The sequence below is a fragment of the Cygnus olor genome, chromosome 2, assembly GCF_009769625.2.
Source record: "Cygnus olor isolate bCygOlo1 chromosome 2, bCygOlo1.pri.v2, whole genome shotgun sequence".
Taxonomy (NCBI): Eukaryota; Metazoa; Chordata; class Aves; order Anseriformes; family Anatidae; genus Cygnus; species Cygnus olor.
The window spans coordinates 66,641,563-66,659,995 of NC_049170.1; the positions used below are offsets into that span (position 1 = coordinate 66,641,563).

An 18,433-nucleotide genomic window follows, 5' to 3' on the forward strand; every position below is an offset into this window, starting at 1 on the left:
CTGATTCCTAAATTGCTTTCTTTTCACTGCAGTGATAGGATAATCTATCACCATCTTTATAATAGAGTGCAGAAATTCACGTTGAACTAAAAAATGTAAGAAATCATGTGATAATCTTTTTTTTTTTTTTTTTGAATGTGAACCAATGGAATTTAGAAAGTGCTAGTCTAGGCCTTCTGCAATTCAGCTGAACATGTCCAAATTGTTTATACATATTTCACATTTTTGAGGCTTTCTTCCCTCCTATACAAAACAGATCAACTGTATGCATGAACCAGGTCATTCTCCAAAATCTGGAGAGTGAGACAGTTGATTCAGAGAAGTGCCAACAAATGGTATGTGCATGTACCAACTGTTTACCGGTGGGTTCTGAGGAAGGACACTTTCATAAGAAACCATTTTTACTGTTAATCAAACCAGAATGTTTCATCTTTAAAGGAATGAATGCATTTCATTCCAAACAGCAAACTTGTGTTTTTCTACCATGGCCACTTCTATTTCAACAGGACTGCATCAACATCAGACAATAACTGCTGGGATAGGTTTTTCTCCTCAATTTTGCCCATCTCCTCGATTTTGTATGCGGTATTGTGACCGCTGAACAGATGTAACCTATAAGTGTGCTATTAACAGTATTGTATTTGGCTCTGATAGTGGTTTTATGCAGTGCTCGCAGAGGCAACTGACAGCATGCATTACTTTAAAACACTTGGCTCTCTGACAGATGAGCCTTTGTGGATTCTGCTGCAGCAATTTAAGATGTTATCACCTTCAGCTTTCCACACACGTGGCTGCAAGGCGAGCAAGCACGCACCCAGGTCCCAGTTTACCACCTGGGACTAAACGTGTCTCCAGCAGCCATTTCACATCCCAACCCACAAACTGGAAGAGCAGGGGGCACCTGCAGACCTGGAGGAAAGCAGACAGCTGGGACATGACCAGCAGCACTGCCAGACAGCTGCAACAACCCTCCCTCTCCTATCCTCTATGGGATTTTACCCCATGAGGAACCCTCCCTCAGCGCCCCCAACAACTTCCGCCACCTCGCGTCCCGCTCCGCCCGCCACCTGGGGCTGTAGGGGGAGGGAGGAGCCGGCCACCGGGGCGGGGGCGGGGCGGGGCGGCCCGGGCTCAGGGCGCGGGGCGCAGGGGCGGTGGCGGTCACGTGGGGGGCTCCTACTGGCGGCGGCCGCGGCCCCGCCCCGCCCCAGGTTGGGGAGGCGACGGCGACGACGACGGCGACAGCGACGAGGAGGAGCAGGAGCAGGAGCAGCAGCAGCAGCAGCAGCAGCAGCAGCAGCAGCAGCAGCAGCAGCAGCAGCAGCAGCAGCAGCTGGGAGGGAGGGAGGGAGGGAGGGAGTGCGCGCGCGCTGTACCTGGCGCTGTCCTCGGGGCTCCGCGTCGCCAGGACAACGGGGCCTCGCCGCCGCCATGGTGAGTCTGGGGGGGGCGTGCCGCGGTGGCCTGAGGGAGAGGATCGCAGTTAGGGCTCCGAAGGGGGGAGCGAGAGGGTTCCTGCGGAGGGTGTGGGGTGAAGTGCCAGAGTTTAGGGGGGAAGAAGGGGGTCCCTGAGGTACTGCCGCCTCTCTGCTGCCTCTGCGTAAAGGCTTGGTTGGGCTCCTGCGCTTCCAGCCCAGGTATTTTGAACCTGAGCAAAACAGAAAACAGTCTTGATAGCTAATTAGAGGTGGAATCAAAAGGGTGGGCATGCTACTGTGTCATACCATGTTTTTAGGGTGGAGGGATTTGCCTGGTAGAGGTTTGGAGAAATTGCTACTGCTGCTACAAGGGAGAGTAAACAGCAGCGTGGCTGCGGGTGGTGTGGTGTTGGTGAGGTGGTTACTGTGCAACTTAGCGATGTGCCCTACTTTCCACTGGTATGTCACCGCACGTCTTGGTGGAGCTTCTGGGATGGGGAGTATCTGAGAAGTAAACCAAATAGAAATGAATTTATTTCCTGGGCTATTGTTAGGGAAAATTACAGACTGAAAAACAACAAACAAAATGGTTTTTATGAAGTATATCACAAACACGAGTGAATATTTTCCATTTACTCAGAGGAAGATGAAGAAGGAATTGATTTCACTCACTTAACATGCAACATTAATATATGAAGTGTCAGTGTTTCTACAAATCAGAAAGGCTGTTGGCTTACTGCTCGCTTATTTTGACAGCAGACTGAAATATTTAGTGATCTTAGTTAAAATTAGAGAGAATGTGGGGTTAGCAGATGTGGAAAGTTGAAACGAAAAGTCAAATTTTCACTGAAGCATAGCAACTATTTTTAGGTTAGTGCAGGAAAGTAGTACTAATCTTGGCATGGTGACAATATTGATCTGAATGCCAGCAGAAGGCTATACATTAACAGTACTTCAGCTGTTTTGTCAATTAGAAGTCAGAATAACAGCATCAGTTTCATATAAATTATCAACTTGCCTGATAGTTCTAGTAGTACTTTTTCCTGAATCAGACATGCACTTAAAAGGGGTACGCTAAGTATGACAAAACCATATGAAATTGTGTAATCACAGAATTTTCTCTCCCAGTTCAGACAGTAGCCCGGAGCTAATTTAGACAATAGGCGCAACATTCATTTGTATTCTTTCTAATAAACGTTTCAGGAAGGTGATCTGTATACTCCATAAATTCTTCTTCTTTCATTTGTCATTTTAGCACAATGCAAAAATGGTTACACTACTATCTGGACATACGTGGACAAGGTATATTGAGCGACTTGACCTGATTGTGATAGGGTTGGAGTCCAGTCTTCTGTCAGTTTTTGCAAAACAGCTTTCCCACTTGCATTTTGTAACGTGGGATATTTTAATTGTTTGTAAAGCTTCTGTGAAGAAGCAAAGAGTAACTTCTAAATGTTGCAGGTCAGGCTTGTGTTCTTTAAAATGCAGTGTGTCTGAATCCACTGTTACAAAAGATATATATCAGGCTTTACAGGAATACAGTAGTGGACTTAAAATTCACAGCAATGTGAATTCCTCCTCCATCAAACCCATGTTTATTTTTCAGGATCAAGAAATTACTTAGATATCTCTTTTAAAGTTTAAACTAGTTATTCTTGAGCTTGAGCATTTTTTACTGATGGTTTGTTAAAGATCAAACTCTTCTCTCAGACTGATTTTTCCAAAAGTATGCCATGCTATAAATGTCTGAAAAACTGTGCATATAGTGTGGTTCTGCAAGACTGCTTGAAACCAAATGGATTATTTTTGTGATGAGATGAATGGTCCCTGTGAATGATGTTGTGGTAGAAGCTGCTGTGGAATCAGTTTCAGTGTTTCTGGTCAGCCACCGAGTTAGTTGAATGGTCAAAGGGAAGTACCTTTCTCAGGTATTTTGAACTTAGGCTTTTGCAAATGCCATCTGAGTCTCTGGTGCTTAAGGAAGGACATGTTATTTAACCTGCCCAAGAAAAGAAAGTCTGGCATCTGTAAGGTGCATGCTTTTGGCAGCCCCGTTGCTGTCCCTTCAATACCCTTCAATCTCTTGAGTGATTCCATCTGGGTTGTTATCTTTGCTTTGGGAGGAACACAGCATTCATGCGAGATCAGGCTTGGAGCTGGAAACATGCCCCTTTCTGGGCCTGCACTCTTATGATTACTTAAAACCGCGAGCTGTTGCTGTGTAGTCCACAAGAGCTTAATGGCAACAGACCGATATCAAATTTTAAAATGTTGGCTACGCTTCATGGTACTCTTTTTCTGTCACAGTGTTTTCCTCTGTTCTCCTTCAGGCAGAAGGAAATAGGAAGCTCTGTTTTCATTGGGTTTGGTTACTTTTCAACTGGTTAACCAGTATATTCTGTAAATTTAAATCAATAAGGACCCAAGACATCATCAAGTCTGCATAAATGTGAAACTCTACCAGTATGTCAAGTTTTTTTGGTCCTCAGACGCTAAAATTGAGGTCAGAGCTTCACTGAGGAAAGGCCTTTCTGAATCGCTGCTTGATGTCATGTAGTAGTTATCTAAATATTAAGGGCCAAAATGTCTGAGCATACGAGTAGGTCAGAACATGTCTGTAACATACTTCCTAAACAAAAGTATCAAGGATATTTTATTTCTACAGAAATTCAAGGACTGTAAGCTTTGGGAAATACTAACAGTTAAGTGAATGTCTAGCTTCTTTAAGTCTTAACCTTTTACCTTTCCTGGAGCAGTTTAGAAAAGTATTTTGGAAGTGCTACTGTAATGCTATTTCCTTTGAAGTCAGACATAATTGCTGTATGTAATCATGAAGAGCTACATAATTTTGTCTCTTGTAACCGAAAGCTTTTATTAATCATACACCACTTATATGGTGTGTGCAGTAGCATCACAGATCTTGTCATATTTATTTTCTGGTTCATGCTTGGGGGAGACTGCCTAGTGGAGGTTTGCTCTTTGGAACAAAAATTTCACACTCAGTAGTAAGAAAAACATCGGTTCTGACATAGTGTTTGCAATGCAGATCAAGCGCTGCTTTAAAACAGCTTTATAGAAGCTTTAGCTTTGTTTCTGTAATGAACTATATCTTCTAATATAATTCTGAAGAGCAGTTGCCTTTGGGGAAAGAAATCAGTATTCAAAATTTGTGTCTCAGGTGCTCAGAGGAAGGGATTCAGCTTCAACCATGCAATCAGGACTTAAGCCATAATTTCATTTACAGTTTGAGCTAGTGTAATAGGAAAAAATAATTGACTTTCTGTATATGGGTAGTGTGGTTGGAGGAAGGGCTGCATCAGTCCAACTTAGAATAGTGGAAACTTGTGGAGAAATGGACCTGCGGAAGAATTTCTAGGTTTGCACACTGGGAGAGTTGGTACTGACATCAGCGTGTCTGCAGGCTAGTATACTGGAGACTGGGAATAAAACTAGTCATATGTGTAGTACTACAAACAACTATATATTGACACGATGATTCAGAGCTGGAATTTTGAAAGGTGTACTCCTAATGGCTGTGATGAATCTGTGATGTGGATTAAATTTGGATGGCTGAAACAGAATGGCTGTCCATAACCAAATACTGATGCATTCAAGCAAATGGATACCAGCTTTTCTCTCAGTGATTTTCCAAAAATATATCATGGTCTGAATGTCTAAATGTTTATTACAGTATGATTCTATGAAGGCTGTGTGAAACCAAATAGATTGTTTTTGTCACTAGATGAATTTTAATGAGTAAGCAGTCCCCGTGAATGATGTTGCGGTGAAAGCTGCCTAAGAATTTATTTCAATCTTTCTGTTTAGAATCTCAGAGTTACTTGAATGCACCAAGGGAAATATCTTTCTCGAGTGTTTTGAATTTAGGCTTTTGCAAACTGTATTTGAGTCTGTTTGGTGCTTGAGAAGGGATTTGTTACATTCTTGCTCAAGAAAAAAAAAGACCAAATCTGAAGGATACAGAATCTGAAAGATGCATCCTTAGCTTTCTGGTGGGCTACAGTCAACAAGTGCTTCATCCATCCAACTTGAATTTTCTGCCATAGGTCTGTTGCTCTTGAAACCTGCGGAGTAGATGGTATGGGTTTCCCTGTGTTCCGCTTCGACAATCAAATCTACAGATTACTTCAGTTGAAGGCTTTATTTTTTAAGCAATAATCTATAAATGCTTCATTGTATACTGTTTTTGTTTGGAAGATCATAACCTTAAAAGAGAAGTAATGGACAAATATATGGACAAATGAACAAAAGGAAATACGTAGTCATTAAAACATTTTTTGGAGGGGGGAACCAATAACAAAAAACCACAAACCACCTAAGAGAAGATTTACTGATCAGTATATGTCTAAGAGGTAGAACTATGCTTTAGCAGATGAGGACAAAACCTTATCAAACGTATTTTTTCAGCTGTCTCTTTGTATATACTTGAAGAATGTTCAGACATACAGTTAACAGCTTTTTCCAAATTTGTTGCTGTTTAAGCAGTTTTTTTTCCCCCTAACCAGAACTGCTCTCTCTGGTGACTTTGTAGGAGAGAAGGTGAGTCTTGCTTACAAGGATGGTCAGCTCAGCTAATAAGTTTCACTAACTTGTTGGGCCTTAATAACCTGGCTGCTTGCAGTTGAGAAGCCGTACTCTTAAGAAAGCTTGATCGGTGATTTCCAAGTACAGCTGGCAGAAAGTGGGTGCACTTCTGAAAGCCATGGGGAAAGGGTGCTGTCAGCTACTTGGCCAACTGCAAACAGGCGGATGGGGCAACCTCAGGCACCCCTAGGTCTGTGCGAAGGGGCAGCTGAGCTGGAGTGGCTGAAGGTGCCAAGGTAGAGCTGCATGGCTGCAGAGGTGAGGACTGATGTTCGTGAGTGACTTTCATTTGTCACCCAGTGAGAGCGGGGCCTTGCAGAGCCAGACTGATGCCCTCCAGTAAAATGTGAATGATGTGCCCTGAATACCAGCGCTGGCAAAACAAGAAAGATGGCTTTTCTGGAAGCAAACCAAACAGCAAAGTGGGCAGTGTGGCCAGCTGCTTCTGCCTGGCAGGTTTTGTTATCTTGGACAGAGCTCGCTGTGGGGAGACTTTAAAGGCAGTATGGCCTTTATGGGCAGCCCCAGGTCAGTGAGGCATTTTAGAAAGGCGGAGAGATATTCCTGGGTGTGTTTGATCTTGTTCTCTGAAGGCGAGCTGTGATGGTTTATAAGACCAACACAAGAGCAAAAGGCTTTCATGTGAGGTGTCAGTGGCTTTTGATCCATCAGTTTGTCACAGTGCTGGAAGAGGAAAGATGCAGTAGGTATCTGGCAGTGCCGAGGGAGCTGAAAGCCTGCTGAAGGCAGCTTGCTGGGCTCAGGTAGTGGGTTCCAGGGGAAAAGGTGGTTAGCTGCCACGACAGGGCAGCACAGCTGGGATTTCCAAGTGCACAGAGTCAAAGCCTGAGGCAGAGCATGGGAGTAAGAGCCTGGGTGGCAGACAGCGTCTGTGTGTTCATGTAAAATAATTTAAAAAAAAAGTTTGCCACTGTAGATGTGCATGGTCTGAGATGGCATCACCTTTTGAGATTCAATTTTGTGCCTAAATTTGATAGGTTATACAGAAAGCTTTACAGTGGTTTCCAGTTGAACAGCAGTGCTGTGCCATCAGCTGTTGTGTTTGATATCCCTTGCTTCAGTCCTGTTAGCAGGGCGCATCCATTCTCCTGCTTTTGTTGCCTAGATACGGTTACGTTTTGCTGCTTGCTTCGTGTTAAGTGAGTCTGCTCATCTGCCATTTCCAGTGCATTAATTGCACGTTTCTAGAGGAAGCACCAGTTAGCAGCAATTCCCTGACCATTGGAAAACATTCTGTAGTGTAACATGAGGTAATCCTAAATTTCTAGTCAAGGAAGATTATTTTTGCTTTTCTTCTTCATTCTCCATTTTTCTCCTGTAGTTAAATGGAGAGCTTTTAGCATGCCATTGATGACTTCAGCTCCGCTACCCGGAGCAGTTTATGAGCAGTCTGATCTGCTGGCTTTCCTTCTGCTCTAGCAAGAGGCAATTTCAGCTGCATGGTGAAGGTGCAATGGCTCAGGCAATAGCTGGGCGTTCCCAGGGAGGAGGAGAGATGCGCAGCAAGTTGGTGGGTTTTGTGTTGGGTAACACAGATCTGCCCATCAGGAACCTGAGTAAAACCTCAATTTTAATTTTGTCAAGATTTTCCTTTAAAGCATCTTGTTCTTATGATGTCTATTACTGCATAAATAATACTAAATAAATCCTGTTCTTGCCAGTAGAAACCTGAAAGACTCGATGCTTTTTTACATATGGAAATACTTACAGCTTAGCTAGGATGTCTGCTGTGTCAACAGCAGGAGAAGGGAAATGAATGGATTTAATTCTAAACTGCTGTCTCGTTTGGTGACAGTGACCCACCCTTTGGTTTTGTTACTGACTTGGTAAATAATTCAACCCTATTGACAGTTTGTCTTCTCTTTTCGCTGGTGTCGTTTGGGGTCTCAAGACTTCCTCTCCGTCAAACCTACATTTACTAAAAAATGCTTACTTTAGCACTCTAATGAGCAAAGTTATTAAAGAACAGAATCTCAAAAATAACTTGATTTGAAAAGTTAGCAGGTTGAATGTCCTCATCTACTCTGATATCACTGGAAATGAAATCCATAAGTATCTCTGTGGAATTGAGCCATTATAGCCGAGTTGCTAACAAAATGGTTACACCTGTGAAGAAAATGGTCCTGTTCAGTAGAGGACTAAATGACAACTGAAACTGCATCATCTAAAAAAAATGACTCAACAAAATGAGTAGTATAACCATATTTTGATGCTGAACATAATAGTAAAATAGAATTTCTAAATGGCTTAGATAAGCATGATGAATCGGGATGAATATTTGTTTCTTCACAGAGAAAAATTAACTTACTTGAGCATGCTGCAGTTCCTTGTCAATTTGTGTACAAAACCATGTATGCACAACTCCATCAAAAAATGTCTTCACTAATTCTGGTATAAACAGGATAGCTAACTGTTAGACCAGAAGAGAATAATATGGTGACAAGCTAACTGTGATGTATCGGGAAGTTATGTTCTAGGACTAAAGGTAATCATTATATTTAATAACGTGGAAGAGGAAGCAAAAAGATGAGACACAATGTGTATATGTATATACTACGTTTATAAAATGAAAAAAAGTGATAGTTATGGAAGAAGTTTAGTGAAAGTAAATATCAGGTAATTTTTTTAAGGAAATCTTCAGCTTTTAGCTCATTGTAACCAGTCTTACAAAAGTAAAGTGAAGACACTAAAGCAAGAGGTCAGTTAAAGAATGTGAGAAATGGCCCAGGATTGAACTAATAACCAACTGTCTGTGGAAAACAGGCTTTGGTAGAGCACAGTTACAGTTTTCCCTTGCGTGTTTTGTTTTGTTTGTTTCCTGAACTCCTGCCAGGGTATCTCTTACGCTTACAGGAAATCCAGAGCTGGTTTTAGAGTAATATTCTGTTACATATGTTCAATGTCACTTCTCCTTTTTCATTCTGCACTGATTTTTCTGTTGTATTTCATGTTTTTGTACAGTTTGAAGCATGCTTTTCTAGGGTTTTATGTACCCTGTCATTAACACAGTCAAACTTGCTATCAAATGTGAAAGCAAAGAAAGAAGAAATATTCTTTCTGCATCCACAGTTATTTTGTAACACTGGACAGGTATTTTGAGGGCATGTTGTTGTCAGCACTGTCTAACTAAAGAAAAGTAAGTCATATTTTTCAAGGTTATTAGAATATTTTCACAGCAGTTGATGAACACTTCCTTGACTGGTTTTATTTTTTATTTTTTTAAATAGAAAATTAGCAAAGTCAAGATACAAAAATCAAGCAAAAAAGTAATAGGACTGTGCTATCTATTTCAAAGAGGTGATAGATATATGTACCCAGGGTAATTACTTCATTAGCAAATTCTGTGATTAACGGCAGTTTCAGATCATCAGGAAATCCTCAAAAAAGGAATAGATTGTCCAATATATTGACCTTCTCTTTTTGACACCAGTTGCACACAATCAGCCCCTGTATGTTCCGTCTAGAAGATGACAACCTCAGTTATGCCATGCCTGCTGTTCATTTGGCAAAAAACTGAAACTGCAGAGCCTTAAAGGGTTCCCTCTCTTCCGAGATTCAAGTGCAGGATCATTCTAGAGGCTGATCTACTTTTTCAGAGTAAAGAAGTAAAGATTTTTTATTTATTTAAATATTCCATAAGAATACTTTGATATGATAACTATAGCTAGTGTATACACAAGCACATAAAACTGAGAGAATCACAGAATGGCTTGGGTTGGAAAGCACCCTAAAGATCACCCAGTTCCAACCCCCTGCCATGGGCAGAGATACCTCCCAGGTTGATCAGGGCCTCGTCCAACCTGGCCTTGAACACTTCCAGGGATGGGACATCCACAGCTTCTCTGGGCAACCTATGCCAGTGCCTCACCACCCTCTGAGTGAAGAATTTACTCCTAACATCTTATCTAAGTCACCCCTCTTCTAGTATAAAATGAGAACTAAAACCTTCCTATCACTATCTGCCTGAGTAAAAAGTCGCTCTCCATCTTTTTTATAAGCTCCCTTTAAGTACTACTGAAAAGCCACTATAAAGCCTTCCTTGAGCCTTCTCTTCTCCAGGCTGAACAGCCCCAGCTCTCTCAGCCTCTTTTCATAGTAGAGGTGCTCCAGCCCTCTGAGCATCTTTGTGGCCCTCCTCTGGACCCACTCTAACAGCCCCACATGCTTCGTGTGCTGGGGGCCCCAGACCTGGTTGCAGCACTCCAGGTGGAACCTTACAAGGGCAGAGCAGAGGGGCTCAATCACTTCCATCCACCTGCTGGCCACCCCTCTGTCAATGCAGCCCAGGATGCAGTTGGCCTTCTGGGCTGCAAGCGCTCACTTCCAGCTCATGTCGAGCTTTTCATCCACCAGAACCCCCAAGTCCTTCTCTGCAGGGCTGCTCTCAATGAGTCCCCCCAGTCTGTCCTCATGTCTGGCATTGCCCCAGCCCAGGTGCAGCACCTTGAACCTGGAGTAGTTGAACCTTAGGTTCACATGAGCCCGCTTTTCTAGCTTGTTCAGCTCCCTTTGGATGGCATCCCTTCCTTTTGGGGTATTAACTGCACCACTCAGCTTGGTGTCATCTGCAGACTTGCAGAGGGTACGCTTGATCCTACTGTCCATGTCACTAACAAACAGCTTTGAATCTGTTTCTTGCCTCATTTGCAGCTTGTTTTGCAGGTATGGTACTTTGTGTGGAGGGCAAGTCGCGTGCTCCTCATAAGCAGTAGTAAAAGCTGCATTTTCTTCAGTTTAACTTGGATTTCTAAATGCAAGCATATGGGTCATGTCTACTGTCATTTATTTACCACAGTCTGCAAGTCTAGCTTTAATTTAAATTCCAAAGATATCTTTCATAAACAGAGATTATAAGTCTTTTTCCCATAAGAGCTGCTAGAAGTATAGATTGGTTGTAGGTTTAGATTTTCACCCTGGCCACAAGCAGAAAATACTTACTAGTCCCAAAAATCTGTGCTATGTTATGTAGTGCTTTAGCTTTTTAATGCAGGAGTTTAGTAGCTGGAAATACCAGTAGTCTTGAGCACACATTTTATCTGTTTGTGTTAAATAGTGTTGTATTAAATAGCTCATGTCTTATGAAATTAAATGCTGTGTCATCTTCATATAGTGAGCATATGTCCATGTTATTGTACATATGGGAGTCTACAGCATAAATAAAAGTAGTATAATAATAGATTTTGCGCTGGCAAAGCGATGGCATACTTGTAAACTAGTAACAGTCTGCAAAGTAGCTTTTTTAAAAAATGCATATAAACGGAAAGTATGTTCTAGATGGATATCAAAACTTCTGAGGAAGCTTCTGCAACTGCAGAATGATTATGTTGAATGATTAAGGATTTTTAGTGGTCTGTGGTACTAAATGTTCAGATATTGGACCAGAATTAATGAGATGTAAGTTCTCTTGTCTGTTTTACCACAGACTGTGTGCACTTATAGAGGTAACTTCTTTTTTTTTGTGACTTATTTTTGCCTGTAATGCACAAGTATATCACCCTCACCTCCAGCAACTTGGTGATCTTAAGCTCTGTGAGGATGGCATATGTCTCCTTTTTCTGAATAAGTGCTACAATAAGAGCATAAAGGCTGAAAATAGCAGCAGCAATGACTATTGGTGTAAAGTAAAACCAGTGCCAACCTGTACCTTTGTTCAGCCACGTGGAACTGCTTAAAGCCAAGCACGTATCTTTTCTTTTCAGGAGGAAGTAGAGTTGTCCTATTGAAGCACGTATGCATATATGCTATAAGCTTTGAAACTCTGCAGCCATTGGTCTGTTAATAATTGTGTTGCTCCAGTTGCAGGAAAAATAAGCCTGATTAATCTTGCTGGTCCTGTTGAAAGTTTACGGTTTTACTGTTCTTAGATGTGTGGATAGCCTGTTTGTTGCCCAGAGGTTGGAGGTGCAAAAAGTGGCTTTTGCTGCAATACAAAACTGAGAAACAGTGGTATGCAGTTAGACCTGACATCAGCCTAGAACATACTGGGAGAGAAAAAAAGGTTCTAATGGCAGCTAGAAGGAAATTCCAGTTTTCTAATCTTACAGTATTTTGGGGGAGATATTTCAGAATTCCCAGGCGTGTACTTTTTGCTGACTTCCCTTTTTTTATGGACAGAGTTATGCTTGCATTTGGCTTTTTTGATGTACCTTTTTCAGAACCACCTGTTGTTGAGCTTTCCTTTTTTTAACCAAGGAGCACAGCTTATAGTTATCAAGTATGTGGTATGTGTTGATGGCGGAATGGAGTCTCTTCTTGGGAGATATGTTGGTAATAAGATGGTCTAGGTGAGAGGCATTTTCTGTTTTTCTTGTAGCATTTCTTGAGGTGCTTCTCTTGCTTTCAGACCACTGCTATATGCGGCAGTAAATTCTTTAAATCATTAGATTATTGCAGTTTCTCCATCTTCATGTACCTGGGCCATGGAATTTACAGTGTACACTGTAAAGAGGACATTTTTAGAACTGTGCAACCAGTGCATATTTGTATGTGTCTTGCTATTGCTAGAACTTTTACTGCTACCTAAAATACTTCATGGGGTGTGTTTCTTAGTGTTTATTTAATGATTACAAAGTTCCACATACTTTGTGTGGCTAAATCTCAGCACTAGGAAAGAGCCAAGTGTATGAGTGGGTGTGGCTGCATTGTGCCTATTAAAATAACTTATAGGGATACCAAATAACATGTTGAAAACATGGTGCTAATGGTAATTTAAGAGTTAAACACCTAAACAGAAGGTTAAAAGGTTCTCTAAAAGCTGTTTTTTTTGTTGGTCTTTTTAAATGACTTTTTTCCTTCTGTTTCCAGGTTTTCTCAAATAATGACGAAGGCCTTATTAACAAAAAATTACCCAAAGAGCTTCTGTTAAGGTAATTCGCGATAACGTGTTAAGGAGTAAAAATCTGAGGATAATGCACTGCTTATGTGGCTTATAGACTACAAATTAATTCTTAAACTATTAAGATTACTATTAATTCTTAAATATCTTGAAATAAATAGCAACATGACTGTTTTAAATCTTGGAATTCTTTACCCTGTTTTGTTTTGATTGGTCTTGATTTGTTTTAAAGTGTTCAAATTACACTATACCATAGATAATATAGTTGAGTAGTGATCTTTTTCTTGCATATTAGAAAAAGAAGTGAAATAAAATGTCCAAATAGCTTTAGTATATGTAGTTAACTCTTTTCTGCATTGCACAATGTTTTATCTGTCTGTAGAGTGTAAGATCCATTCTCTTATGTAATTCCCTACAATGAATACTCACATTCTTCTTCTTATGAAATTTGTTATAACAAATGTAAATACAACTTCAAAGCTTTCTGAAAATCACTGCAGTGAAAAGCACAGACTGTCTCCTTTACTGTCGGTCTGTGTTATATACGGTAGAACCAACAGGAGGTTTTTACTTACTGTAATCGTTCAGCCAGCTGTGCATTTCATCAAAGCTGTGTGAGTAGATCACCTTCACAGGCGTTAGCTACAACATCAGGATCAGTAAGTTTAGCCCATGGTTGAGACACTGGTGGATGTCTTCACATGCTTGTTGTGTTGAAAGTTGATTTCAAGCAAAATGTCAATTCCAGAATGTGGAGGTACTGCTCAACTGGATGTAACCACTTCACGGGGGAAACTGAATCGGCCCAGTAACTTCTTCTCTAGCTGCCTATAGTTTTCATTGCAGCCCACTCTTTGTGTAAAAAGAAATATCCGTGTATAATGGTGCAATTATAATTTTTAGTGATGGTGTTATTAAAATTGAGCTAATGATTTGTTCTTAATACTCTAAAGAGTTGCTTTGGTTGTCTTGTATGTCATAGCTTCCTGTCTGAAACAATGGTAGTTTGCTATCTTGTGTATTAAGAAAGTGTTCTTAAAATGTTATTACTTTTTAGTGTCTGTACTATCACAATGTTCTCTTGGTGGTATTAAAGAAACAGTCTTTTGTTAAAAGGAATTGCATTTTTAAAGGATCTTAATTTTTATTCAGATATACTCATTCCATGTGGTGGTGATGATGTAAATTAGGCTTGTAGAACTATTTAGAAAATGTGGTTAAATGAAAAAGCGTTACTGAATGATGCCCTGAATACAAATTCTAATAACTTTGCTTTGTTTCACTTGATGCCACACATCTTAATCTAAAACACTTCTTTTGGTGTTCTTGTCATTGGCATCAAGTATTTAAGCTTACGTAATTAGACTGTAACAAGCAGTCCAATATTTTTTATTAAAACTGAGAAATCTTTTTTCTGGTGGTAGACTTAGAAAATACTACCACTTTTCAAAATTTACTCATTTATTGCAGTAATCATTTTAAAAATGTTAAAGTAAGCACCTGGACTTACACTTCAGTCCTTACTCTTTTTCATTTTCTTATCTACCTGATCATCACTGTTATTTCTGTAACACCCAGAATTAGACTATAAGCTCTTCAAGGCAATGTCATTGTCTCTTGCATGGTTTCTACAAAGTATCTACCACACATCAGTAATTGACTGAAGCCCTCAGCTTCTCAGGTGAGGAGCTCTTTTGGCAGGATACAAAACCACAAATTATTTGTTCCTTCTCTGGTAGGAGGCAACCTGATCTAGTGGGTGGTGTCCCTGCCCATGGCACGGGGCTGGAACTGGGTGATCTTTAAGGTCCCTTCCAACCCAAGCCGTTCTGTGATTCTATCAGATAAACCCAAATAATTGGTCAGAGGAAGAAGAGGTTATCTGGCTAAGATGGACTATGGTGGTTTCAAGAAGACAGTAGTTTGGAGAGGACCAGTCAGCTTTGAGATGGGTAGAATAGCTTGAGTGGAGTGAGGGGGGCATTTCATTTGCAACTGATTTTTTTTTTTTCTGTGAAAGAAATATACTCTGCTAAAGACTTTTTTGTTCAAGCTAAAAGAAGAATGACCACCCCTTTTAGCTGTTGTAGTGCTATTAGTTTGCCAGTTGGCAAGTGACACTGTTTCCTCTTTACTCTTCTCTGTTATAGAAGTGAAAGGTTGAATAAAAGCTAAATTGTTTGAAGAAGAATCCCACAGAGCTGTTAGAAATTGTGTAATTTAAGCAGTGTTTTCAGGCATTTGTAGCTTTTTTTTTTTCTTCCATGCTTACAGAAAAGCATCAGTAATGCATCGGGAAATAAATACAGTATGTTAGGTGCAGATTTGCATTGATATCTGAAGTTAAACCCATATCTATTACCAAGAGAATCAGAAATGAAGTCCGAGATAGACTACTCGAGATCTAACAGTATCAACTTTTTCAGTAAAATGTCAGAGCCATGAGGATGATCTTATTTTTTTCTTGTAAATTGCCAGGAAGAAAAAAGGATTTTTAAAGTTCATAAAGTTTTCAAACAGTATGAGTTTGAAAAGTGTTGGAAACAAACAAAAAATAGTGAATGTAACTAATATTACTTTCAAGTTTTGTGCTTGATAAAAGGTAATCATAATGTGTTTGAAAATACAGGTATGGTCAGTACTTTGGGCATGTAGAAGGACAGATCTGGTTTATTCATGTGTATTTAAATTACTAATATTTTGTGCTATAAGATTTTGCATGAGAATGGCAAGCTTCAGAAATCTGGTTGTAAAATATGGCAGTAATTATCAGGTTTTGTTACTGAAAAAAGTCGTGAAGGATCTGAAAATTTAAGCTATGGGAAAAACAAGTACTTTTGTGTATTTGTAAAAGTATTTTTCTGTTTGTTGTTTCCTTGCTAACTTTTTTTTTTCTGTAAAGAATTATTCAGAGAGAATACAATGATTTGGTTTATATTATTTTTGCATTTATTCCAGCCACTCAAGAAGTGAAAATCGAACTTGTTCTCAACAGTAGAGATGTTTGTTATTTTCAGTCATTCGAACCATTTTCAGTTCCTTCATGCCTGCAAACTACTAGTGTTCATAAATTGCACCATAAATGTTGAAGCTATTATGAGTTCTGCTGTAAACCATACTTGTTGGGTGCATGTACTCAAATAATAGGTCTTAGTCATCAGACTTTAAATTTGAGTGTTCAACCAGATATAAAAGAAGGTAAGCAAATTTTAGAACCTGAGTTAGGAGAGGAACTCAGCAATTGTGTTCCAGCAGCAGCTTCTCTTGAATGCAAGAATATGCAGCATGTGGGTGGCTGATGAAGCATTATACATGTTTTCATGTTTCTGTTATTTGTTTTTATTACTACACACTGCTTTTTGTTCAGCTTTTCGTTAGTGTTTGCATTATAGTAGAAAGGAAAAATTGCCAGTAGCTGAAGAAAAGTGAAGTTGAACATAGTGCTGTGTATATTTGAAATGGTGCTTTACAACCTGCCTCCCTAACTGTGGGGGAAATAAGAAAAATACAGAAAAGGTTGCAACAAGAAATCTGTCATAATAACTAATTTTTTTTTAGTTAGAACCATAGATATTTAAATAGCCCAAAATCACTGTAAAATTTGGCTTCTCTATTTCTCTTGATTTCTAGAGCTATGAGAGGAATTTTTCTCTAACACAGCAGTCATTATTCTGAAACTTTTCTCACCTAATTTAGACAAAACTCACTTTTAAAAGCATGCTTTGTCATTTTTCTTCCTCAACGTTTTTCTTTCCTAGCACATGCGTGCTAGCCAGTGGCGTAGCAATTAAAACATATATATATATGTATATATAAAAAAGTCAACATGAGACATTTTCCATATTCTGAAGGGAATATGGAATATTCCGAAGGGAATATTCTATACAATGACCACTAAGCTATTGATTCTGTCCTGAATTTTAGTTAAATCACTGGAAAGTTTTAAAGCCCATTCCCACTTAACAGTAATCGGAAAAATTTCTAGCAAAAGCTGATTAATCAGAAAATTGCAACTTGTTTTATTCTCAATGTTTATTTAAGGTTAGGTATGCTACCTTGAAGATTGAAGGTACAGAGAAACTAAATGACTATTCATTTACAATTGGGCAAATGATGTTAAATAAAAATGGTACTTGTAGTGTGATACCACTTATCAATTGTTGCTGAAGCACGTAAGAATTTAATAATAATAAAAAAAAAATCTGTTAAATCTTGTTCCTAATAATTTTGTTTCTGTTTCCCATTGGCTGAAAATGAAAATATCTAATCACTTTCCAGAAGCTTTATCTGGTCCATGACATGTGCCTGTGATTTGTTCTAATCGCCTGTTTGGTTGGTTTTCTAATCACTTCTTTGGAGTTAAGGACCACTGGAAATGGGTATATGACTGCAGACAAGAGTCTAGTTTTGATGTTATGCTGTTATCAGTCTCATTGTTCTTGTTTGTTTCCTATCAGTGTTAGTCTCCATGCTTCTGGTTAATGAATATATTGCCCATATCTTTATATAGAGGAGTTTTCTATATTGGGAAATTAACATAAGCTTGGAGTATTGCAGCTGCTCTGCACTAATTCCTTGCCTAGATGTATTTCAGGCATGCGAAATCACAGAACTTACTTTGCTCAATGAAAGCTATGTGCAGAAGGCATGATTAGACTTCCCTTTACAGAAACCATAGATTTGTGTTTACATCCTGAAATTAAAGGAAATATGTTTTACTTTCATAAGCAACTCCTATACAATCAATTAGATTAATAATCTGTATGAATACAGTTGATGTATCAATTTGGTTGTTTGTGATTCTAAATAGCTATATTGTAATTGCTTGAAGTCCTCTATTGTAGTATGCCAGAAAGGCAAAATGTGGTCTAAAATCAAAATAAACGATTGTATGTGCATTATAAAATTGAAATGTTTTCCTGAAATTATTAAATACTAAACAGCAGTCTTTGCTACTCAAGGTGAAATGTTGCAGTATTTAATTATACAAATGAAGTGGGGAAAATGAGTCATGCTTCAAACGACAGGTTTTTTTGTCTTCAATATACGCGTACTGTTTGCTTATGAAATTGTTACCAACTAAGATCAGTTCCAGATGCAAGCTTATATTTTTCAGTTCTTTGACTTATGACTTGGTTATTCTGTATGCGTTTTCTGAATTCTTTGTATGAGGTGCTTGCTGAACATGTGAAAATGATTATGTTGTTGTCAAGCAAGCTTGGCCTTTTGTAACTGGGGGAGGTAGCTGCCATCCTCTACTTATTGTTTAAATGTTTTGGTTCTGTTCATAAACAAACAAGTATAAGCTTAAGTGTTTGGGGCAGAGATGTTTCAAATGGAATTCCTTTTAAAAATGTGAGTGAGACTGTAAGAACACAAGCAGAAAATTCTATGAGTGCATTTGTACGCTGTTAATGCAGAAGGAGCGATTTGGGAATGGAAGTTGTTTTTTTTGTTTTTTTTTTTGCCAAGGTGCTGAGTAAAATTTGGGAATTATGAAAAGGAAATGATTTGTTTAATGTTTCCGCTTGAAGAGTTGGGGCTTTCTTACAAATGG

At 39.3% G+C, this 18,433-nt stretch overlaps 1 protein-coding gene across 2 annotated transcripts in view; it reads left to right on the plus strand.

Annotated features, from left to right (window-relative positions):
* The first annotated feature begins 1,255 nt into the window (after positions 1-1,255).
* FBXL2 (F-box and leucine rich repeat protein 2) overlaps positions 1,256-18,433 on the plus strand; it is a 52,419-nt gene continuing 35,241 nt past the window's right edge. The window contains exons 1-2 of one of the 2 annotated variants that reach the window (XM_040546861.1): positions 1,256-1,434; positions 12,846-12,907. In XM_040546861.1, coding sequence (XP_040402795.1) covers positions 1,432-1,434; positions 12,846-12,907 — 65 coding nt within the window. In that variant the 5' untranslated portion in view covers positions 1,256-1,431. The remainder of the gene's footprint in view (positions 1,435-12,845; positions 12,908-18,433) is intronic. The other variant, XM_040546862.1, reaches the window with a different exon arrangement.